Source organism: Trachemys scripta, chromosome 4 (assembly GCF_013100865.1).
Source record: "Trachemys scripta elegans isolate TJP31775 chromosome 4, CAS_Tse_1.0, whole genome shotgun sequence".
NCBI classification, from domain to species: Eukaryota; Metazoa; Chordata; order Testudines; family Emydidae; genus Trachemys; species Trachemys scripta.
The window spans coordinates 60,985,288-61,011,499 of NC_048301.1; the positions used below are offsets into that span (position 1 = coordinate 60,985,288).

The 26,212-nt window shown below is 44.6% G+C and overlaps 1 protein-coding gene across 1 annotated transcript in view; it reads left to right on the plus strand.

Annotated features, from left to right (window-relative positions):
- Positions 1 to 313: 313 nt before the first annotated feature.
- ITPKA (inositol-trisphosphate 3-kinase A) overlaps positions 314 to 26,212 on the plus strand; it is a 53,528-nt gene continuing 27,629 nt past the window's right edge. Inside the window, exon 1 of the mRNA XM_034769114.1 lies at positions 314 to 1,306. Coding sequence (XP_034625005.1) covers positions 812 to 1,306 — 495 coding nt within the window. The 5' untranslated portion in view covers positions 314 to 811. The remainder of the gene's footprint in view (positions 1,307 to 26,212) is intronic.

The window sequence follows — 26,212 nt, forward strand, 5'->3', positions numbered from 1 at the left end:
AAGGGGGAAAAGGAGCCTGAACTCCCCTTGGCCCGTGAGAGCAGGATTTGGCCTGAGACGGGGAGTGGGAGCAGCGAACAAGGGGAAGGCATCCCTGTTTCTTGCTGATGGGAGGGTGTCTGTTGGTTGTTTTGCCCCCAGGCTGTGGGCAGGTGAGGGGGGGCACACTGGTGAGCGATAACCACCCAGGACTAGAAAGGGGGGGGTGCGCGTGGCTGCCGTCCACGGAGACCCATCGCCTGGGGCACAGCACAGGCTGGGCAACTTCTCAGCGGGGCAGGGGAGCGCGGAAGATGGAGGCTGGAGCCCTACGCGCCACCACGTGAACAGCGCCCGCGAGGCTGCACTCTGCGCCCTGCCCGGGAGGAAGCCGAGCGGCGGACCTGGGCCCCGGAGCCGGCACTGGCCCGGGCTGTCACCCAGCTTGCGCGAGGCTAGGGCCCGATGTGGGCCTGGCTCTCCCGCAGCTTTCTCCTGAGGCGTCTCTGGGTGGCGCCGTGGAAACTGAAAGCAAAAGAGACGAAGGGGCCAAGCCGCAGCCAGGAGCGGGCGTGGGCCTGACTCCTCCCTCCGGCGGCTACGCTCAGCTGCTGCGGCTGGGCGGGCTGAGCCAGCCCAGATGGACCTGGCTGTGGCCCCGGCTGAGGCAGGATAGGCGGCTCCGGCTTGGAGCCTCCCTGCGGGCGAGTGCGGGCGGGCTGGGACATGACTCTGGGCGCTCCTCGGCCCCCGGCTCCGCGCGGCAGACGCAGCCAGCAGGAAGTTTACCCGGGTGCATCAGCGGCCGGGCTCCCGGCAGCGCCGCGCTCCCATGCACACGCACAGCCCCCGGCTCCGCAGCGGTGCCCAGGAAGCGCCCCGCACCGGCCCCACCATGGACTCTAGCTGGCGCCGGCAGAGCAGCCCGGAGCTGGGCAGGGGCAAGCGGCTGAGCGTCGGGGAGCTGCGCTCGTTCTTCGAGGCTCACTGCGCCGCTGCTGCAAGGGTGCTGCCGGACCCGGCCAAGAGGAGCTGCCGCCCCCCCAACGGGCTGCTGCCGCCGGTCATCCCGCAGCTGACCGTCACCCCTGAGGAGAGCGAAGAGGCGCAGGGCAGCCCCAAAGGGCCCCCGCCGGACCCGGAGAGCGGCTGGCTGGGGACGGGCAGCTCAGTGCACCTGCTGCAGTCCCGCCGGCTCTCCAACTCCTCGCTGTCCTCCACGGGCTCCTCGTCCGTCTTCGAGGACTCCGAGGACGACCTGCTGAGCGACACGGAGGGTAGGAGCCAGGGCATCGTGCACCTGGAGCACGGGGAGGACACCAACCAGGTAGGCCCCCGCAGCGGCAGACTAGCCGAGCGACCCATCCTGAACGGCCCGCTGCTTCCCACGTCCCCCGCGGACGGGCGTTTGGGAGAAACACCCACGTGCCCGCAGGTCCATATGCCGCCAGCGAGCCGCGTCGCCGATCTAGAAGCGGCGCCTCCTGGCGGTGCTGGAGAGCGACTGCTGTGAGCGTGGGCTGGGGATATAGCAGCAGGGGTCGGATACCCAGGGTGATGGACGACCTTGTTGTGGGCTAGCTTGGGGGAGGCCTCCACTGCCCCTGCTGTACTTCTGGGGCTGGGTCTCCACCGGGCTGTTCATCTGGCACGTTTCACCGGCACTAGGTTAGTTTAAAATGAAGTCTGTTAAAATGAAAACAACAGGTCTACCCTAATCTAAGCCGAAGGGCTCTTTGTTGTATAGGTGCCTGCGATATCAGGCTCTCAGCTCCACTGTACTCCGTGGTAAACACCAACTTGATAACACAGTCCTCCAACAACATCCAGTCACTGGTCAGCTCATGTGAGCTCAAGTTACTCCCCTTCAGTTAGTCGTATTGCTGTACTGCAAACAGCAGCATAGCATGCCTGTGGACGTGGAGAAATACGCAATTCAAGCTATGCTTCCAGTCCCATGGTCTCAGAATGTGCATGGGGTCATTGAGCGCTCACCAGTCTGGTGTTTTAAGCAAGGTTTCAGTGACCTGACTAAAAGGAAACTATTTTCCCTTACCCAATCACATAAACTGAAAAATCCACCATGCTGATCAGTGATAATGCTACATGAATCTCTGTGTTACATTGCTGGGGACCTGAGGCTCTTGAAACCCAGCCAAGTGCTGCTACTGTTTCTCTTCTTGCTGTGAAATTGCCATCAATCTATTAAGATTTTTTTAAAATTGTTTTGGCATTTTTTGATCACAGGCATTTTTCAGTCTCTCTTGTTGGATTTTAAAAATAATATTATTTTCCAGCCATTTACCAGCAGGTATTTCTGCCTCTCCCACTCCCCAAGTCTCTGGTTGTCAATTTTTGAGCTACTTCGTGCTGTGATCTTGACAGAAAATTGGGAGGAGCTTGGAATTATTAGCATGCATGCTTTTGTTCATTTTGGCAGTAATACATTCATCCCAGTAAATCCCTTATGTAATGTGGCAGCTGCTCTTGCATATAAAGGGCAGTTTTGAAGACATGCAGTTGGCTTGTTTTTCATAGTGGTAATACCTATTTTACTTCATGTTTATAACAACTCTCTGGGTGCCTTGAAACTGAAATGTTTCCTTAGCAAATTCCCCTATCCACCATTCTTGAGACCACCCAATGTTTTATTATTATAGGGCTGTTTATGACTACAGGGCCACTGACAGTGAATTGAATCAGGAAAACCAGCATATATTGTGAAACAAGATAAAAAATAAGTGACACAGTGTTGCAGGTAATTCTTCCAGCTGTGTTATTTTCCTGAGAGGTTTTAGGATTATTAAATTAGAGGAAGTATGGTTGGGTGGCTAAAGTACAGGCCAGGGAATTATGCAACCTTGGTTCTATTCCCGTAGACGTGCTTTGTCACCTTGGGAAAATTGACTTTTCTGTGCCTCGGTTTCCCAATTATGTAAGATAATATCCTGTAAAGGGTTTTGCAAGGCTTAATTAACTAATATTGATAAAGTTATGATCCTCAGATGGAATCCCCTGTAGAACGGCAAACTATTATTATTACAACAACAAGATTTTAATGTTATTTTTATAAATACCTGTAGCCTATGACATTGACTTTGAGTTACAGAATAATATAAATTAAAGACGGGGTGGTAGGGTGGTGGAATATTAGATCATCTAGTTCATTCCTGTCTGCTATTGCAGGCGGTGAGTGGGTATGATGATGGAACACTGTTAGCTCTGAACATCCATTATTGAGAGCTGTGGGCTGGATGCGTGGTTAATAGCACTTTATCAATACAAAGAACCTGATGCCATTCATGCTGGCCCTAGGCTAACTTGTCTCCTGAGAATAATCTGAAGCAAAACTATTCTCCAAGCCAGATGTCCTGTTGGATGCAATTTGGTCCAGGTCTGGCACCATTGAGGTCAGTAGTAAACCTCTCATTGACTTCAATGTGTGCAGTATCAGGCCCTAAATCATTAGTCAGAACAGCTTACTACCCTGTATACTACATTTTAAAAACATGGTACATAAGTGTATGTTTTGGATGTAAGCTGTGTTACCCATTTAAAACCCTATTAAGTTTGTTAGCACTATTTAAATCTGGACAGGGTTCAGAGAAAGCTCTACATCTAATTACAAATAGTGTAAATAATTAAAGAATACTAACTAATGGAAAAAAATGTTAAACATTAAAAAATGTTTAAACAAATAGAAAGCAGCCATCTTAAACGTTTTGAGTTATGGTAGGATGGAGAGAGACAGCATCCATTCGGGTGCACGGGAAATCAGGGACTTTTCAAGTATTAAGATAAGTTCTGTTTCTTTAAAATGTTTTTGAAGACCTGCCAAGTGTCATGCATTCCCACAGAACAGGTCAAAAGTCACACATTTTTGATAAGAGAGACCCTACCCACATGCAAGAGCCTGTAGCTTTGGGAAAGGTGTACTCAGCTACTTACCCAAGAGCCCATGCATTCTAATCCAAGCTCTTCTTATGATTGAGTTTAACACTTCTTTGCACCCCTCATTAACCAATGCCTCATTACCTCTACATTAGGGGAGACAACCCATTTTACAGATAAGTGTGAGCCTGGACAAGCTCTTTGTAGGCAAAGCTAAAAATAGAATCCTGGACTCTGTTTTGACAGACCCAAGGCTTATCAGCTTTTCCACACTGTCTTTCAGGTGAAGTGGGCCAAATTCTGTGTCTGTCTAACTGATCCTAAAACAGTGGCTATGTCTGCTCTGCAGCTGAGAGGTGTAATTCCCAGTTCGGGAATATGTACACATGCTAGTTTGCGAAAAGTGGCATTGTGGCACAGGTGGCGACTCAGGCTATCAGCCTGAGTACAATCCAGTTGGAAATACTAGGTACATATTTGGGCAGCTAACCCATGCTGCCCGCTACACTGCTATTTTTAGTACACTAGCTGGAACAGAACTAGTGCATGTACATCTTCCTGAGCTGGGAATTACATTTCACAGCTGCAGTGTAGATGTACCCAGTGTGGCCGGACCACATCTAACGGTTTGAGTCTGCTACAGCCTGCATGAATTTAATGTGCATTGTTGTCCTTTAGTTCAAAGGGTTAAAGTGCATGCTTTTTGATCCCAGGTTGCTCCTGGCAGAATGACCCTATTAGTCTCTTTAATCACTGGACCACACTCAGCTCACTCCAATGCTAGTTCACGAATAGTTGTGAACCAGTAAGTAAGTAGAAAATATGTGCAAAGTGTGTGTTGTGTCCTTTTATGGCCTGTTCTTTATAGAGAAAAATAATATGATTCCCCCCCTTCCCCCAACAGCAGAATTCTGTGTTGTGTATCTGAAGGTTGTGGGTTCAACGCTGGCTTGTGATTCATGGGGTGAAATACATATAAGTTAGTGGGAGGACCTTGAGATGATAGGTGAAATGACTTTATTTTGCCAAGCCTTATAGTTAGTTGGTGAGTTTGGATGTTAATATTTATTTTTTGTTGTATTTAGTATTGATATTTTGGTTAACGTGAGTTGCCCTTTTAAGAACAGGGTGGGGCACATACCACAGGGTTTGTCCGAAGCAGATTGAGAGCAGTGCCTGGGGGAGATCTTGCTTGTGTGTGCAGAGGTAAGACTCTACCTGTGTAAGCACCAGAAAGGTCAGAACTTGATTTATTGAACTTACCTTTCCAGAAAACAAGCTTCACCCTTGAAGGTGTAACGGCACTTACCCAGGGACTGGGTGCCTCAGGACACCTCTAATGAGCTTTAGAGGCTTTTTTGCCTGTAGGTCGTCAGTTAGGGATTAAAAGTTGTTTCCATCTGATGGAGGTTTACTGGCCCCACCATGAGGGGAACTTGGTGGGTCTGAGTTTCAACTCCCACCTCCTAAACTCACCACCTCACTTTATATTAATTGACAAACTCCAAAGAGTGACCAAGAACTGCATGGGCCATGGAGACAGAATTATCCTTGTGATCTTTAGGGAAAGGTCCTCTGTCAAGATTAGGGCAGCGTGTGTGGGAAGGTTATTCTACTACTGCCCTGTTAGCCAGACTTTGTAGCTGTGTACAATTGATTACATTTGCATAAAATGCCATACATGGAACGGCACAGCTACATGACAGCTATATTTTTTGGTTAATTAAGCAATAGATCTTAAAATAACCAACTGTTAAAATACATGTTGGATCTTATTCTATGACAGCTATAAAAGTATCTGCATTCCCATACATTCAGATGAGGACTACAGTTTCCCATTCCTACTTTGCTTCATGAGATAGGAGATCCCTGTTGGGGAAGTATATGTACAATGGTAACTTCCACTGAGAGACCAGCCAAGCCACTCTCAGTCATGAGTCACTAGCATTTCTAAAAACCGCTTTCAAACAGAGATAAGGAAAAATAAACAAGTCAGGTTAGGACCTTCATATTGGACAGTGTCCCTTTAAAGTGTTTTGCTCAGCAAGTAAGTGATGTGATATAAGGGCTGCTGCACTATGTTAGAGGAATGTGATTTACTAGGTAGAAATGTGCCAAATACACAAACCACATATTCGTGTGACTGTAACCATGAGAACAGCTGACAGCCAGAAAGAAGCATTAGATTCTTGCCTGCAGTGACAGTAGCCCAGAAATTTTTGGGGGGTAGTAGGGTATTTAACCTATAGCATATTTGTTTTGGCTGGTCCTTTCTCTCTCTCTTCCTTTTTTCATCCTTAATAAAATCTTAAAATAGACAAACATGTTTCATAATTAAGGACTAAAAGTTTGAACAGTTTCAGCTCAGGAGACAATTATATAAACTAATCCAGTAGAGAAGAATTTTTATTTTTAAACTGAGATGGGAAGGGACCCTAAGGAGTTTATTTTAATTATTTATTTATTTACATTGTGTGAACTTCATGCTTCTAAAAGATGCTGGATTGACAGTGATATCCCTGTACTCTGAAGTCCCCTCTTTGTCCACAGTCTAAGGGCATGTCTTCACTAGCAACGTTAAAGTGCGGCCACAGTCGCGACATGGTGCTGGGAGAGAACTCTCTCAGTGCTCTAGAAAACCCACCTCCACGAGAGGAGTAGCTACCAGCGCTGGGAGCGCAGCTTTCCACAGCACACTTAAATGGTGCCCCCTGTACCGACATGCCAACGGTATGGGATCTGAATGGTTCCAAGAATTAGATATTCATGGAGGACCGCTCCGTCGATGGCTATTAGCCAAGATGGTCATGGACGCAACCCCATGTTCTGGGTGTCTCTAACCTCTGACTGCCAGAACCTGGGAGTGGACGACAAGGGATGGATCACTTGTTGATTGCCTGTTCTGTTCATTCCCTCTGAAGCACCTGGTGTTGGCCACTGTGAAAACAGAATACTCAGCTAGATGGACTATTGATGCAACCCAGTATGGCTGCTTTTATATTCTTAATTTGTGCCTTTTATTTTTAATGTGGACGTTTGTCTAGTAGGAAGTGAACTCAGGCCTGGTCCCCACTAAGTCCCCACTTCGGACTAAGGTACGCAAATTCAGCTACGTTAATAACGTAGCTGAATTTGAAGTACCTTAGTCCGAACTTACCGCGGTCCAGACGCGGCAGGAAGTCTCCCCCAGTCGATGCCGCGTACTCCTCTCGGCGAGCTGGAGTACCGGCGCCGACTGTGAGCACTTCCGGGATCGATCCCAGAACATCGATTGCGTGCCGCTGGACCCTCCGGTAAGTGAAGACAAGGCCTAAGACCCAGTAACTAATTTCTGATAGTCTACTGAATATCCCTCAGTTCCATTGGCCTTTAGTTATTTCTGAGCTGGGGTGGATTTGAAGTTATGACCTAGGAGTTAAGAGACCCTTTACCCCATTATTAGTCTCCTGAGCCATTCAGTCTCCTGTTATGGTTTTTATTTTAAATATTTAAAAGGGCACAGTTCCTGCCTGGCCCCGCGGGATGAACTGGGAGAAGCAGATGCAGCACTGTTGCATAACTGTTCATGGAAAGGTTGTGTTTTTTTTCTTGTACTTTCATAATGCCGTTGAAACCTGTTTGCAAGGTGTGGTGTATCTGGAGCATGGAGAGGAAAACCAGTCTGCATCATCAGGAGATAGATCATTGTTTAAGGAGGGGTCAGTGTTTTTTTTTTTTTTTTTTTTTTTTTTTTTTTAAAGCCTCTGGGCAGATCTCTTATGGGTTGGGGTTGGTTAACAGTGGCGGTGGAGAATACTCATGAGAAGTGGTGCCATGCAATACCTATAACTAAAAGGAGTGCTGTCTAGTGGTTAGAGCAATGGATTGGGAGCCAGGAACTCCTAGGGCTATTCTTGGTTCTATCACTGGCTCACTCTGTGACCTTGAGCAAATCATTTAATCTTCCAGTAATTCAGATTTAGCCATGGGGCCACAGAGAGAGAATGACTCTCTGGCCCAGTGGTTACGGAACCTGCCTGGGATGTGCGAGACCCTGGGTTCAGTCCCGCTGCTCCAGTCTCTCTATTAATTAGTCACAATGGAACAGCTTCAACAGGAGAGAGAGAGGAAGCCCCACATATCCCATAGCTCAGTGATTAGAGCATCTTCCTGAGAAGACCCCCCTATTCAAATCTTTAGGGGAAATTGAACCTGGGTCTCCCACATCCTAGATGAGTGCTGTTACCAATGGGCTAAGAGTTATAAGGCAGGCACCAGCACTATTTATGGTGTTTGAATGTGTTGTGAGCTGGTAGGCTACCTCTGCACATGTCTACAGGATCAGGCTGCTTGAGTGAATTAGGTGGCCAGATGGCTGCCTTTCCCTGGTTTGTGAATTGCTCTGGGGCTTAGGCAGGAAATAGGCATCCAAATGCCTCAGGGGAGGCAGCAGTATGCATGTCCAGAGGTGGGAACTTTTGCCTGGAAAACCTCAGTGCTGAGTGAGTTTAGGTGCCTGCAGGGTTTGGTGAGAGCATTATGGCTAACAGTGGAGCCAAAATTGGGACTTAAGTGCCTGAGTGCCTTCTAGGGTGACCAGACAGCAAATGTGAAAAATCGGGACGGGGGGGGGGGTAAATAGGAACCTATTTAAGAAAAAGACCCAAAAATCGGGACTGTCCCAGTTTTATAGGGACAGTCCCATCTGGTCACCCTAGTGCCTTCATTGATCCAGTCTTCCGTGTCCAGGGCTACAGCTCCCTTAGCTAAGAATCAGTCCCTTTGGAGTTTGCTTCCCATGTATAATGGAGTGTGCATCTCCCCCATCCTTGATCACTGCAGAAACTGTTCAGACTCTTCTTTTAATGTCCGTTCCATGTAGCTTATTCAAGTCCCCTCCACTAACGCTTGTACAGTACAACAGTTCTAATACTTACGACTTTATCTGCCATTGGGCAGAGTTTCCTCTCCCCATGAATGCGTTCTGACTCTGCCTTCTCCCCTGGGAGCCTCCGATGGACCTTCACTAAGTCTCCCCAGATCAATGAACATCCTGAGCCAGCATCCGTGATCCCCTCCTTAGATGCCTCCTTCCCGCCTTCATAGGGACAGTAGGCATTTTCCTTTTTAACCCTGCCCTTGAGAGTCCCAGTCCGTCCACAGAATTGTGCAAACCCTCATTCCATTTTGGAGCAGTCCTCTTTTATATATCCTGGCCTTCCACATTGATAGCATTCTATTTCCTGAAATAATTTATTTCGCCTCCTTCCTTTTCTTCTGGAGGCTTTTCAATTTGCTACCCCTTCACCCTGGCTCTGGGCCCCTGGACCTCTCTTCTGGGAAAGTCAGCTTCTAGGAATTCTTCAGAGAGTTTAATTGCAGTCTCCAGGGTGCTGGGTGGTGCGTCCTCACCTAGACTCTAGTATTCGCAGGGAGGCTATGCAGAGATTGTTCCAGTATCACCAGGTCCATAATTTCCCCTACAGGTCAAATATCTGGCCCTAGTCAGTGGGTAGCCGAGTCTGTTAGCTTTTCTGCTTATGCCCTTGGTCATACCCCTTCAGCCCATCTAGTGGCCAAAAATTTCTGCTGGTACTTTTTGGTGCAGAGTTCCACCTGATCTAAAACAGCAGCCTTCATGACCGTCATAGTCACAGGCCTGTTCCTTGCTCAGGGAGTATAATCTGTTTGAGCTTCCTAGTTGAGATTGAGTGCCACTGGAGGGCCCATGTTTCCCTTCCCTATCCAGCTCCCATGGCTACCCTCTTAAATGTTACTAAGAATGTATCTTCCTCTCCAACCCTCCCCATGACTGCAGAATCCACCCAGACTCTTTCTTTTAGTGTCCACTCCATATAACTTATTCAAGTTCCCTCCTCCAACAACTGCACAGTGCAATACTTACAACCTTATTACCTTCAGCCCCTGTTCATCAGGGCCCAGGGAGAAAAAGAGATCTTCCTTGCTTGGGATCTGCTTCAGTGTGGCACAGCTAGCTCTGTCCTCCCGTTTCCCTCCTAAGGCTTCCTTCCCGCCTTTTATCAAGCTAGTCAGCTGATGGGTGAGTTAAGGAACTAATTGGTCCATCTTCCCCATCTGATTAGCTAATTCCTTCCTATTTCCTTGGTCAGCCATTGCTGGGGAAACCAGTAGAGGCTACAGTGATCAGAGTGCTGACCCAGCTCTTAGGACTCTGCATCTGTCACACCCTGGAAGTAAGCTAGGGCCCAAACTTGGTGAACTTGGTGCTTTTGAAATGAGTGACATTTATGTGTAATAACCAGGGATCGCACATGATTTCACAGAGACAGAATGAACCAACCTGTCAGCCTGTTACATGGTGGAGCTCAGGTAGGATAGATTTTGATTTCAGTTATTTGTGAACAGCCCTTTTTATCCTTATCCTATCAACAGGTACACAGCAGACGGAAAGGTATTGCATGTTCATATAGTAACACATTTCTCCCCCTCCCTAACTTTTGATGAGCAGGAGTTAGTCTTCATCCTTTCACCTTGCATTTATCTACGAGCAGTAGGAACAACATAGTGAAGACTCTGGGCTAGCTACCCATCCAGTAACTTTCTAGTAATTTAGTCACTCGGTTTGTATATTGCTTCCTATGTAAAACTGATTTGTCCTGTCACTAATGGGGAATGCTATTGGGATAAAACAGCAGCTTCTTTTTGCACAATAAACTGAATATTACAGTAGGGGCAGAATCTTCCCTTCCTACGTCCAACACTGAAGAAACCCATCCTGGATACATCAGTTCTAGCCAACTACCTCGTGGTATCAAACCTTCTATTCCTGAGCAAGCTTATAGAGAATCTAGCCGAAGGCCAACTGCAAGCTAATCTAACTGAAGCTAACACTGGAGACCCAGCAGAATCTGGAGTCAGGCCATGATAGGGGACAGAAACTGCTTTAGTGGCACTGATTGATGATCTCCTGCTGTCAATGGATGGTGGATAGAGATCCATTTTCATCCTCCCAGACCTCTGTGCATCATTCAACACTGTTGAGGATGAGATACCACTGTCTCACCTGAGAGAGGTGGCAGGGATCCAGTGGAATGCACTAAAATTGTTTACATCCTTCCGGAAGGACATACCCAGCAGTAGTGATGGGAAGCTGCATCTCCACCACTAGACCCCTTGCTTGCATTAGTCCCACAAGGATCAATTCTCTTCTGTCCTTTTCAACATCTACATGTAGCCACTAGAGGAACTGGTCAGATGACATGGACTCAGATGTCAGCAACAAACAGATAACACACTTCTCTACATATCCTTCACTTCCTGCAACCTTACCCCTACCACCAAGATTCAGTGCTTGGATGAGATCAATTCTCTGGTGAATAACAACTGGTTGAAGCTGAACCTGAGTAAGACTGAGGTGATGCTGGTTAGCAAAGCACTTTGAAGCATTTGCAGCCACAGTGCAGTCTCCGTTGGTGGAAGGGCAATAGAGTCCATAGTTTCGAAATGCTTCTGAGTTCCTCTCTGGTGCTCACATAGTAGCAGCTGTAAGTAATGCTTTCTACCATCTCTTGAGGGTTAGGACACCCTGTCCTGCTTTGGTGGATGATGACCTGGTCTGAGTTATACACGTCTCTGTCACCTCCTGTCTGGCCTACAGCAATGTAAATATACCTGGGTGTGAAGCCACAGCCCTTAGGAAACTCCAATTAGTACAGAATGCTGCAGCGTGTTTCTCAGCAACCAGGGCTACTGCAAACACGTCAAACCTGTCCTCCACTGTGCGTCCTGGCTTCCCACAGCACACTGGGTCAAGGTCTCAGTCCTCGTTTTCAAGGCACTCAATGACCTGGATCCAGCTAATCTAAAAGATCTAAAGGATTATCAAGGACAGCTTTGATAATAGGTAGTGCTACCAGCCCCGCCTATAATAAAATAGACAACTGGCTAGAATATACTCAGCATCCTCTACATTTGGAATGTCCAATAGTCGGATCAGAACACTGGGAGTCTCAGGACTCCCAGGTTCTTTCCCCAACTCTGAAACTGACTCAGTGTATGCCTTAGGCCCATAATCTCTGTAAAATGGGTATGATAATCTTTAAATCACAGAGATGCTGTGAATTTAATGAATGTACAGTGCTTTGCTGATCCTTATATGATAGGCTATATAGACAGGTGAGGCATTTACTGGAGATCTTCTTTTCTTCTTCACTTCAGATGTGACTGAAAATGAAACAAACAAAAATCCGAGAGCAAATGGCAATAGATTTAAAGTTTTCTGTTTTTCTTATGACATTTTTGCTTTTGAGGACTCTTTAGTTATTAAAGTTTTGGGATGTTTATATAGGAGACATTATTCTAGTTAAGTTGGATAGGGACCTCCATTTTCAAGCATACATTTAAAGAAAAAATAAGGTTGTTTCCAGCTTAAATTTTCTGGTCTTACTTTGAGAACTGAGACTTTTTTAAAATAAAAGTTTGAAATTTGAAGGTTGGTTTGGCTAGCATTTTAGTTACTTGAACAGAAATAAACGAATTTTAGTCTAACTTACTCTTCCTTTAATCAAATTTATGTTCTTTTCCAGTTGTAAAACCTAAAACTTGCCTTTCCCCATTAGTGCATGTTGAAGATTAATTGCTTTGCCTAGAATAGTCACTATAAAAATCTTCAAGTTTGCTGCTTGCAAGCTATTATTGTGACCTGAGTATTGGCTCAATCCAGTTCCCAGTGAAGTCAATTGAAAGACTCCCATTGCTGTCAGTGGGGGTTAGATCAGGCTCCATTTGCAGTATTCCCAGTACAAAGTATAGGGATTAACAGTAATTATGCCTGATTAAGAAAAAGTACTGAATTAAAAGAGGAGGTCAAACTACAAAGGTATAAAAAGGAATATCTCCCTCTTCTCCCCCCCCCCCCTGCCCTGATTTTAATTAAGGAAAGCTCTTTAATAAAAGCTTTCATTGACTAACTCTGTGCCTTGGGCAAGTCACACAGTAAACTGTGTGGTGATTAGCCAAGATGGTTAGGGACACAACTCCTGGATTGGGATCTAGACTTTGTGGGTCTCAGCCCAGACTCTCTGAGATCAATTGGACCTGGAACAATGGATCTGAACCTTCTCAAACTTTGGAGCAGTTCAGATCTGGATCCACATTTCTGGCACTTCTTCCAAACCCTAGGAAAGATATAAATCCCTGTGTATGTGTCCAGTGTTACTAGTAGCATTATTCATTTAGATCGGGGTGAGCAAACTTTTTGGCCTGAGTGCCACATCTGGGTATGGAAATTGTATGGTGGGCCATGAATGCTCTCAAAATTGGAGGCTGGGGTGCGGGAGGGGGTGAGGGCTATGGTTGGGGGTGGGGCTCGGGGGTGGGGCCAGAAATGAGGAGTTCAGGGTGCAGTTTCAGGGCTGGGCAGGGGGTTGGGGCGTTGGAGGGGGTCGGGGTGCAGGCTCCGGGCGTGCTTACCTCAAGCAGCTCCTGGAAGCAGCGGCATGCCCCCCTCTGGCTCATGGTTGCCAGCCAATGGGAGCTGTGTGGGCGGCGCTTGGGGTAGGGGCAGCGTGTGGAGCCCCCAGGCTGCCCCTATGCATAGGAGCTGGAGGTGACATGCTGCTGCTTCCAGGAGCCACACGGAGCCACGGCATGCATGGAGCGGGGCAAGCACCAGACCCCGCTCCCCGGCAGGAGCTCGTGGGTCAGATTAAAATGTCTGAAGGGCCGGATGCGGCCCCCAGGCCGTAGTTTGCCCATATTTGATTTAGATGCAGAGATCAGTCAGATCAGCCTGAAGCTCAAATGCAACATAAAGCTAAAGCCAGGTGCACATCCTGCTTTATCCCACTCACAGAAAAACCTTTGATACACTTTCACATTTCAAATAGATGCCAATGTGCCCTGCATGTTCTGACTGACCTTCAACAGCAATAGCTATCAGTAAAGTAAGCAGGTTCCAAAGTTTATGGGGATTCCAAGGTTAGTCACTTGAGCACAGCTAACCTTGGGGTCCTGGAATTCAGAGGCTCACAGGGGGCTCAAAGAGGCCGTGTCATTCCCCAGTACATCCTTTTGGATCAGAGGTAGTCAATTATTTTTTTGTCAAGGTCCAAATTTCTTGGTCAAGGTATAGTCAATGTCCAGATTCCAGAGGGGGGGGAAAAAAGGTAAATAAAAAGATTTTGGGATCCGTTCAAAAGCATCTGGTGGTTCAGATTTGGCCCGTGGTCTGCCTATTGACTACCCCTGCTTTTGGATGGTGCACCCTGCTCCTAAGACAGTCAGACAGCTTCCTGGGCTGGTGCCTGGGGAAATTGGCATGGACTTACTTACCACTTTCTTGCTCCTTTCCTTTTGGGGTGTCAGCACTCCTGGGGGAGGGGGAACACACAGGGTGCAGTCCCCATGTGAATAAGACATGTAGGGGCAGGAAGGTTCCTTGTGCCTTCCTCACTGCATCCATCCAAGGGCCAGGGATGATCTGGCTTTATGCATGTTCGATACTGTGATGGTGAAAGATAGGGTAAATATTGACAAATGGCCTCAGAATTTGTCCCCACAGCTGTGCACTCATGTATCCGATGAAGATGGAAAGGACAGAATTTGGGTGAGCAAACAGAATCTGTGCATGCAGATTAGCTGTTTGCTAATAGAAATCCTGACATTCATGGGGCTTGGCTGGGGTAAATGGGCGTGCACTTGACCTGAATTTTGTATTCATGATAAGCATTGCCTACCAGGGGCTTCTGATCCAGTATGATTCTGACTCCCAGCTTTTTCAAGCCACACAAGTCCTGGAAGGAAACAGATACTGGTTCCACAATGGGTCAGCTCTCTTCAGAGGAGACTTTAGTCTGCAGAAATGAGGCAACCTCCCCAATTGTCAGCTTACTACAATGCAAACTGCTGGGCATCAGGTATGCTGGATTTGTAATTGATCCACTTTGGTTGTTCGCTATTTGGTAAGGGCACCTGAAGTCCAGGAATAAACACCTCTTTTACCTTCTTTGTACAAATCCAAACAGATTAATAAAATTACATTAAATGACTAACTCCTTGTAGTCCTTGCTTAGGGCCAGATCATCCCTTCCTGTGGTAAAACCTGCAGGAGAGGACCCTGGAGGAAGAAATCGCTGGCGCCCTTGTGCCCTCTCCTGGCTGTTACCCCAGGCGCTGGGATGTCCCAGCAGGACTCTGCAGACAAGATAATAAAACCTTTTATAAATGCTTTCAGAGAGCCTGTCTGTGAGGATCTCTCGGGCCTATCAATCAGGGTGGATTTTAGGCACAGGCAATGCAAATGACTGTGTGGGGCCCTGTGCTTTAGGGGCCTATGCCAGCCTCAGCAACTCATGACTTGATTCCACAAGAATCATGGCAGGACCAAAGGGGGAAGGCCTGACTTTCCCCCTCCAACCAGGGGACCAGAGACTGGAGAAAGCCACATACTTTTAGGATCCCAGTGATCCTGCACTGGCTTGCCAAGTCCCACCTGGGCCCAGTCTCCCGCTGTAGGGTCAGATGATACATTTTTCTCCCAGTTTGGCAGCGAGACTGGAGTGGGAAGTAATTCTTGATCTAGTTTTCCTTCTTTCTCCCTGACTCTTCCTTCAGCCTCTGTCTAGAATTTATTCCCCACTTATCACAGAAATATTTAAGCACTGTGTTCCCAATCTTGCGTTGAGCCCTCAAATTGTGAGACCAGACTTAGCAATTCTGTCTGAGAGGAGCCAGGGGGTGGGGTGGGTAGGTAGGAGGTGGGATGGCATGGAATGAATGAAGTCAAGCAAATTATTTTCTTTGTATGTTGCACTAAGTAAGAAAAATGATACAGACAGGGCAGCAAATTCAATCTTGGCTTGTGAAGTAGCCTGGGTGAGCTGCTCATTCCCTGCATGCACCATGAACCATAATCCATCTGCGGTGACATTTTATATGTTGCCTTACTTTCCCTATCCTCAGCTGCTGTGCTTTGGAGTATTGTTGTTGGTCATTGTTGGATTCTGCTGTCTGTTTCCAGTCTGGCATGGAGGCTGCTGCTCATTCCAAATTTTTAGTCAACTAGCTTGTATGGTTCTGCAAGGCAGACTAAGTTTGGCTTGCAGATCTGCTGCCAGGAACCCATGGTAGTAAAGTGTGTTTTTGTGTCTCTGTTTTATTGCAAGGGTGAGATACAGAATGACAGGTAGTAGTAACCACGTGTAAGCTGCATGTGTTTACTTTCTTAGCAGGGTAAACAGATTTTCTTAATAATTTGCAATTGACATTTGTGTTTGTAAAAGGTGAGGGATCCCCAGGATCTTGATGGTAAAACCCTTTGTTTACCTAGAGGGCAGAGAAAGTACTACTGATCGCAACACACCAACAGCAGCATACACACCCACCATATCTTGGAAACCTAGACACTCTGGGTCAGTTTCAAGTCTGATGCAAGCAGGTGTGATTTCTTTGACTTCAGCTGACTCACAGCCACTTACGTCAGGTCTGAATTAACCCCTTACATCAAGGCTATTGTCTGGAAGGGAACATTTTAAATAACCCCTGATTTGCCCGAGGCTAGGAGGGGAATTCAGCCTCTCTCTTTCTTATGTTAGTCCATTAACAGAACATAACCCTGACCATAGTGGTCCTGGGGCAAGAGGGGAATCCTTCTATCCTCTATATTTCCTACACTGTTTCACTAACAGACCCAACACTGCCTTGGGGGTATGTGAGCAAAAGCTCCCCTGTATTCACACCCTACGCACCATTGTAATAAGCTTTATACAAAATATGCCTTGTTGAGATATCATTTGAATGCTAATAACTTGCTGGCCAGTAACATCATGGTGAAATGTATGTAGCAACATTATATGCAAAGGTATGAAATCCCCCATATGATGATCTTAGCACATGTTCAAATCCACACAGCCCTGCCTAGGCAAAAGTTGTTAACGCACATTCCTTTGTTTAGGAATGTATGTTTTACCTCAGTTTATGTATAAGTAGTAAATAGGGTCCACAAGACAGCAGGAGGAGGATATAGCAGGAGAGAAAGCAAATTTGCATTTCAGCAAACACAGGTGAGGAGAGAGAGCATGGAGCCTCCTTCACCAACAGACTCCATGTCACCTTCTGTACTGCTTGAATAAACTTGGTGTTGAAGAGTAACCCTCAGAAGAATCCACTTCAGAGGTTCCTAGATTATATTAAAAAAAAAAAGGGGGGGGGCAGACAACCCTAAGTGCTCTCTTTCACCTAAGAAGACAGAGACCAGCACCTTCGGGCCTTTGGGAGAGATCCTGACCAAGGAAAGGGTCAGTTACCATCTTCCTGGAAGACTGGATGAGAAAGGCGAACTTAAAGAAAGCTTGAACGAAAACTTGTTTAAGTTTTAGACTTTTGGATGCATGTTTTCATTTTTATTTCTTGTAATGGTTTCTAACTTTCTCATACTTGAATTCACTTAAAATCCTATCTTCTTTTGTTAATAAACTTGTTTTACCTTTAATCTAAGCCAATCCAGTGCTGTGTTTAAACTGAATTTTTGCATAGCTCCAGTTAAAATAACAAACTTTGAATACACTGATCTACAATTTTTGAGAAGTCGTCTGCTTCAGAGATAGAATGTGCTATTTATTATGTATTTTGATGTGCTGAATTCAAATATGACAATTAAAACAACTGGCTACTGTTTCTAAGATATTTAAGTTTTTACATTTTATGTCTATGTATATTGTGTAGATAGTAGAGTTTTAATTGTAAACCTAGGTCTTTTCATGTGTTTATGGTTGCTTTACATGATACTATTTCACCTTTCCTGTTTATGTTACACTTTAAAAATCAGCAAAAGGGTTATATAAATAAAATTTATTATGAAACAAAAGGCAAAAACTATCATGTACATAGTTTAGTCCTATTCAGTGTCTACTCGCTTCTTGGCTTGTCTCTTGTATTCATTAAATGGAGCATCTCTTGTCACTGTCCAGCAATAGTCTGCAAGCATTGATGGGCTCCATTTGCCCTGACAGCGTTTCTCCATTGTTGCAATGTCCTGGTGAAATCGCTCGCCGTGCTCGTCACTCACTGCTCCGCAGTTCGGTGGAAAAAAATCTAGATGAGAGTGCAAAAAATGGATCTTTAGTGACATGTTGCAACCAAGGCTTTTGTATGCCTTGAGGAGGTTTTCCACCAACAACCTGTAGTTGTCTGCCTTGTTGTTTCCGAGAAAATTTATTGCCACTAACTGGAAGGCTTTCCATGCCATCTTTTCCTTGCCATGCAGTGCATGGTCAAATGCATCCTCTCGAAGAAGTTCACGAATCTGAGGACCAACAAAGACACCTTCCTTTATCTTAGCTTCATTTAACCTTGGAAATTTTCCACAGAGGTAATTGAAAGCTGCTTGTGTTTTGTCAATGGCCTTGACAAAGTTCTTCATCAGACCCAGCTTGATGTGTAAGGGTGGTAACAAAATCTTCCTTGATTCAACAAGTGATGGATGCTGAACAGTTTTCCTCCCAGGCTCCAATGACTGTCGGAGTGGCCAGTCTTTCTTGATGTAGTGGGAATCTCTTGCATGACTATCCCATTCGCAGAGAAACAGCAGTACTTTGTGTATCCAGTCTGCAGACCAAGCAAGAGAGCAACAACCTTCAAATCGCCACAAAGCTGCCATTGATGTTGGTCATAGTTTATGCACCTCAAAAGTTGTTTCATGTTGTCATAGGTTTCCTTCATATGGACTGCATGACCAACTGGAATTGATGGCAAAACATTGCCATTATGGAGTAAAACAGCTTTAAGACTCGTCTTCGATGAATCAATGAACAGTCTCCACTCATCTGGATCATGAATGATGTTGAGGGCTGCCATCACACCATGGATGTTGTTGCAGGCTACAAGATCACCTTCCATGAGGAAGAATGGGACAAGATCCTTTTGATGGTCACAGAACATGGAAACCCTAACATCACCTGCCAGGAGATTCCACTGCTGTAGTCTGGAGCCCAACAGCTCTGCCTTACTCTTGGGTAGTTCCAAATCCCTGACAAGGTCATTCAGTTCACCTTGTGTTATGAGGTATGGTTCAGAGGAGGAGGATGGGAGAAAATGTGGGTCCTGTGACATTGATGGTTCAGGACCAGAAGTTTCATCTTCTTCCTCTTCCTCGTCTGACTCAAGTGAGAATGATTCTGGTGCATCAGGAACCGGCAGCCCTTCTCCGTGGGGTACTGGGCGTATAGCTGATGGAATGTTTGGATAATGCACAGTCCACTTTTTCTTCTTTGACACACCTTTCCCAACTGGAGGCACCATGCAGACGTAACAATTGCTGGTATGATCTGTTGGCTCTCTCCAAATCACTGGGGCTGCAAAAGGCATAGATTTCCTTTTCCTGTTCAACCACTGGCGAAGATTTGTTGCACAAGTATTGCAGCATATGTGTGGGGCCCACCTCTTGTCCTGATCTCCAATTTTGCAGCCAAAATAAAGGGGATAGGCTTTCTTAACCATAGTAGTTATACTGTGCTTTTGTGATGCAGAAGTTATCTGCACTGTTCACACAAGTACGAGGCATCTCTGCTCACTTTGGCTAAACAGAAATGTGTCCCTTTGCAAAATCAAACACTGACGAATAAGAGAGCACGACACTGTATGATTTCTAGAGCTGATATAGGGCAATTTGTTCAGCAGAGTAATGTAAGCTTCGTTATGGTTGCATCATCCATAACTTCTAGGAATAACATGATGCAATTCCTATCATGTATGACGCAATACCAGCTTCAGATTGCATCATTCATTGTTTTGCCTAAAAATCAAGTACTGTCCAAACCCAGTCATAGATTTATTCATAGATCCAGTCAAAGATGTATTTTAGTCATTTCTGGTTTAAATTGAGATCCCTTCCCTTTATAACTCACTTATCGTCCGCCATTCCCAAGTCAAGGGTCGTATATACTGACCCAACAGCATATCTTGAAAACTAGAGCCAATCAACAATTTTTAAGCATCATTTTCGTTCTCAATGACCCAGAATTAGTAAAGTTTGACTACATTTATTTCAGAAGCATTTTGGCTGTAGAGCAGTGATATTGACTCCTTACATTGGCAATGAATCTTAATATCTGGACTGTGCAGGAGAGGTCTGGACAGTGTTTTTGGGAAAAATCAGGCCTGGGAATGTGTTGGGGTCACTCTGCAAGCGGTAACCTAGGTTGGTGGAAGCCAGAGTGTGACTGGTGTGTTGCTGACAGACTTCTGGATCAGGTCTGCAGCTATACACAGACATTCAGGCCTGGTCTACATACACCCTTACTTGCTGACCTGGAAGAACTGCTGTCTTCTAAGGTAATTCTCCATACTCATTCAGTTTCGGCTGTCCTGCTCTTTGTGATGCTCAAGCCATGAAGCCCAGCTCCTGACTGGAGTCAGCAGACTTGCTTGCCCGGCTCTGATATAAAACCAAAAATTACTGTATGAGTAAGTAATATAAATCCCTTTTAATCAGGGTGGATTTGCTTTAAATCACTAGTCAGGAAGACTCGATTTAATCATGAATTTGTACATACAAGTGCATTCTTGTTGGTTGTTATAACCTTAATACATATTCTTCACAACTCAGAGATAAATGTAGGTTTCATTTTTAGAAGGTACACATGATACATTTTTAAAGTAATTTATTTTGAAAACTTTTCAGGTTAGTTTTACAGCTATATCAGAAAATGAATGATTGTTTGGTTATTTCATTTACCAAAGGTAATTGAAGCAGATATTTATGAAGTCATTGGGAGGTGAACTATCTCCAATTCAACAGGCTAATCATTAATATTTGGAGGATTTTCTTGCCATGCTGTATTAGAAGGAGAACATCACCAGACAGACATTTAAATTGTTTTATTTAACTAAAACAAAACTAAAAAAAGTCCAGAATTTTTTTCTTCAACAGCAAATATACAATATTTTAACAAAAGAAGCATATGAATTTTTGAATTTAGTTAAACATTCAGATTTTTTAAAATCAGGTTTGTTTTTGTTAAAATTGTTCAGCTAAAATAGTTAAATGAAATATTTTTAAAAAACAAAACAAAAATTAAATTGACTATGTTAGCCAGGTCAACATGAGAAACTTAAAATATTGACTTCTGCAGTTAAGTCAGTCATCTTCACCTTCATTTTCCTGTTTGTTCATAATCTGGAAAAGAAAAACAAGCTTTCCTGCTTTTTCAGGTTCCAAAAGATTTCTCAATTTGGAATGAATTAGTCCAAAGGAAGAAAATATTCTTTCTACACTGACAGAAGACGCTACTGCTGTTAAAAGTGAGATTATCACTTCAACAGTCTCTGAATCCAAGTGCTTAAGTGACTTCCACCAGTTCACTGGTGTGACATTCTTTAAAACCTCATCAGCAAACATATATTTCTTGAATGGTTGTTATTCCCAAACTGGGTCTCTTTTACGGCCTGCTGCCATTATAGGTTTTCCCTTCTAGTGAGAGAATGGTATGGTAGATCTCAATGAAGGCTACACTCAGAAAGACCTCAAGACTTCTGGAATATGCTGCTCAAACAGTTCCACTTTTGTTTCTACTGCCTGTCCCTCTCTTCTCACATTATCTCCAGACTTCTTCTACTTGTCCCAGATCTATTCTGCTCTCAACAATCTTCTATTCATTGAACTTTTTGAAACTTTGCACTTTTAGAGAGAGGTAAAGGATTGACTCTGTGTACACAAATTTGCAAAGAGACAGAAGGGTTGAGGTCTGTTATTTCTCACCTCTATATATTACTTATTTTAAAACATTTTTGCTGTTAACAAGCATGTTATCTCTGGAGAAACAAATCCACAGTTTGAGAACTGCAAAACTAAGCATCTCTGATGGTATCTTCTAGACTGAGCACTGAGTCCCATTGGGTAGATAGAAAGATTAACCTAAATAATCTGTACAGAAGCCCCTGGAACCCCATAAAATTGGGTCCCTAATCCATGAACTATTGGAACTCATTTACAAAACTTTTTTTAAACATTACATGAATATATTGTCTCATACTATAGAATATATTGTCTCATACTATAATCCCTATTCCATGATGAGATATTTTTGAGCTATAATGTATCTTAATTAAAACAATCTTTAGATAGGTTTTTTTTCCTCAAAAAGCATTTTATCAAAAAAATCTGATTTAAATAAAAAAACTGATTTTTAAAAAAAATCATTGATTTTTATCCTCCCTGCTTTTAATACAGTGGTTTGGAACACTCACACAATGACGACCTTAAAGTGGTGGGTTATTAAGCAAAGCAATTGCTTAAGGATGTGGCTTTCCTGTAGGTAAATACCACACCCCTTTAGTAACGATGTCATGGTATGTTGACAGTTGCATTCCTTTCCATAGGCTGGGCCCTATCTATACACTAGAGTACATATTAGATGAAACACTAACTGTTTGTAACCTTTCAGGGGGGTGTGGGGTGTTGGTTTGGAGGACGCAAAGGCGGAGAAGTGAGATGGAATATTGGACTTTGCCTTGTGGTAGATTGGCACAGCAGCAGCAGAACTGTTACTACTATCTGCATGTTTGATCAGCCCCTTTCACAGCGTTTTTTTTTAGATTTGAATAACACTTTGTGCTTACACTATACACTGGCTTCTATCTGAAGGTCTCAAAATGCTTTACAAGCACTAATGAATCAGCCCTTTCAGTACCCCTGTGAAATAGGTAGTCTTCTCCCTAATTGGGGAAACTGGAGTGCAGAGAGAATATATGACTAGTCCAAGGTGACACAGTGAGTCAGTGGCAGAGCACTGACTAAAACCCATAAATCCTGACTTCTGGTCCCCTGCAGTAACTATTGGACACTCATTAGTGGAGTTTATTTATTGTGCTGGGGAAGAAAAAAATCTCTATTTATGTATTTAGATTTTTTGAAGATGCACCTATCCATGAACGATTCACATATTTACAATTATTTTTTTAAATGCTAATTTACAGACAAACCTTGCTTGGAGAGAGTTAAGATTGTAAATGGATCATTCATTTATTTTATTTACAACATTTTAGAACATTAAAGTTATCAAAACAAACCAATGATATAAATGTTAGGAATATTACAGTTAAGGTTCCTATCGTAGCTCTAACTCTGCTGTCATCCTTCCCCTCCTTTCCTATTACATACATGAATTATAACACTGTAGTCTTTCATCGCATGATGTTATAACCCACATGTCCCCTGCCCTGAGAACTCAGACAGGTATTGGGAGAGTATGTATGGTACTATATGTATTTATGGCTCGTGTGTCTGGGTGAACATGGTAGTGATTAGCTAGTGTGTATGTCAGTATGGGGCAGTTGAACTACATTGTGGTCAGTGCTCATTGCAGGAGGATGGATGGAGGCAGTCTGCGGTACAGTTAACATACGAAATATGTGGTTTCTGGTCCATGCTCATAGGGTTGAGAAGGCAAATGTCTCTGGCCCATAAGCAGCTGATGAGATCATATTGGCTTGAAATCTTTGATAATGTTGGTATGTGGCATGTATCTGAGTGGCAGATGGAGGAAGTATGTTCAAGGATAACTGGGCAGTATTAAGATTTGGGAATTTCCTCACTTTTCATTAACATTCTACCTTAACTACAGATTTCTTCATGGTAAGCAAATCACCCACAGGGTGGCCCAAAGGGGCAGAACCATGATTTAGCCCCCAGCTCTACACTAGCTGGCAGAGCGGGGCTAACTATCTGCACTGTCCTAATGAATGATGTAGAGCACACCCTCTTCCCCTGCCATGTGCACACCCCTGGGCAAATTAATGCCTCTTGAGGATCTTTCCTGGCTCATTGCCCGTGCACCATATCTTTGACCGTTATGCAGAGCCAACGCTGGCATTTTGTAGTAAGTACATTTATATTTTACATTGCATATGATTCATTTCACCCTGACCACTCTTGGTTGTGTTGGCTGTTGGACCTATTACATTGGTCTGCCCACGGAGAATGATGGATCTGTTTGGATTTCAGACATCACTAAGGGATTATGCTACATAGCTGGGGTCCATTCTTTTGGTGGCCTATAAGGACATTATGATATTTTGTTCTTGACTATCAACATCACCTCTCCTAAACATCCTTACCTCTTGCGTTACTGTGGCATTAGATGATCTGTGACAGATGATGTACATAGCGCACAGCAGAAGTTATAAAGTTAAGACATTTTCTGTGTCAGTGTGGCAACCTCAGAAGTCTTGTGCTATAACTATTTTAAAGCATAGGAAAGATTTTATTTGCCATCTGCTAAATGATGTTCAGTTTACCAGCAAAACTGTTCCAGATGGTGGACAGCCTGGTTAAATCTTGACTGCCTCTGCCCTGAAAGTGAGTCAATTCGTATCCGGCTGTGAGGAATTTTCCATTATCATCTTGTATATTATCAGTCATTTCCTTCAGGATTGACCATCACAGGACCATGTTAGGAGAGGGCTTCTCTGGATCAATTTTATTCAGTTCTGCTGAGATTCTGGGGGGTATGGGAGAGGCCCATCCTGCCACTACAACTGGACTGATGCCTTTTACAGAGTGTTAAAGCAGAGTGTTGTGGTGGTGGTGGTGAAGTACTGGGACTGTTGGTAGAGGCTGCTTGTGCCTTCCTATGGGAGTGGAAAGTATCAGCTTTCCTCAAATGAGCAACTGTTGGCCCCAGCTGAAGAAATATTCTCTTTCTAACACTCTGGCTAACAATTGTCTAACAATATTGCAAATTATTACACTGTCTTTAATATATCTGGTGATGAATCTGAAAGAAAATTTTGTGACTAAGTAGCTTTGATACCATATAATGTCCTTTGACTTCCTTGGCTTTTGGCCTGGGTTTGATATGGAGACTGTGGTTTTACTTGCTAAGGAACACTTAGGCCTGGTTTACACTTAAAAATTAGCTCGACCTAGCTAGTGCTCAAGGCTGTGAAAAATTTCACAACCTCTGTGACTTAGGTCAACCTAACTCTCTGTGTAGATGTGGCAAGGTCGACAGAAGAATTCTTCCATCAACCTAACTACCTCCTCTTGGAGAGGTGGGTTAACTACATGGATGGAAAAACCCTTTCCATCAATGTAGGCAGCGTCTACGGTGCTTTAGCAGCACAGACGCAGCTCCATAGCTGTGCCACTGTAGTGAAGACTATTACTAGTGATGGGCAGAAATCAAGTGTCCATGTTGATTGCTTTTAGATCAGTCAGTGGCCTCTATTTCATGAGGTATTGTTGACTGTCCTTTTGCACTGGTAATGGTGGATGGTGTCTTGCTCTGTTCTTTCCTTATGAGGGGCCCTGGATCATGATGCTGGGAAATGGCACATCTATCTGTCCATTTATAATGTAGTGATTAGACAATGAAGGTAGCTCCTTGAGGGCTCTCATCTTGGATGCCATAGGATCCCATTCTGCCACCCCGCCTCTTCAACATAGACATGATGACACTTTGGGAGACAGTGGGAGGTGTTGGGCTGAAAGGCACTTAGCTCTGTGTTTTTCTTTGGACCTGAACAGTGCAGTTTCTTTGCTTTCCCAGTTCCTGGGTGAAATAGTCACATCAGACAGTTTGAAGGTGGTGATGATAGGTAAAAGGAAGCATTTTGAGGGTGTGACAAAGATGTCTGCCCCAGGTATTCAGAAGATACTTCAGAGTCCAGCTCTCTCCCCATGCACCGTTGAGATAAACTCCTGTGCTTGTGCCAACAGTCCCCAGGTTTGTCCTCTGGGGGACTAGAGACATGACGAAGGGCCATCAGCTCTGGAGCTTGCTTCCCTGTTGGACCAACAGTACTCTAGTTTGCTGACCATCATGTCATTTATTATTTGAGGAGGGTAATGGTGGGGTGAATTAAATTGGTGGTTTTGAAGTAATTCTTTGGAGGAGAAGGTGGTCAAAACCTGTCAGTTTTATTTGTATGCCACACATGCATCCAGAAATTTTAATGATCTATTTGCTGAATTATTTAATTTTAAGATTCATAAATTTTTACCCCTAGGGCCTGTTCAGGGAGCAGGTAGTGTTCCAGAATTACCAAATAGCAAGCAGGGCCTCTGCTCTACTATCTCTGTGGTGTGGAGAGGGAAAGTGCATCTGGAATCATGGAATGAATCCAGGTGTGTGCTGGGAACGGAGATAACGTGCTCTTAAGAACGCTGCCCCATGCTAAACATCAATTCCTCTCCCCCTCGTATCGCCCAGTTTTTCTTTCCTGAAGGTCCTGCTTCCCGTATTCACTGTGAGTGTTCTGCAGATTTGCCAAGCATTCTTAAGAGCAGCACATGAAAGGGGTCATGCACTGTGCTAAGTAATGCACTATGAGTCATGGAGGAGGGGAAAATGTGGGGACCTGAGGTTTGTGTCTTGCAAGGTTT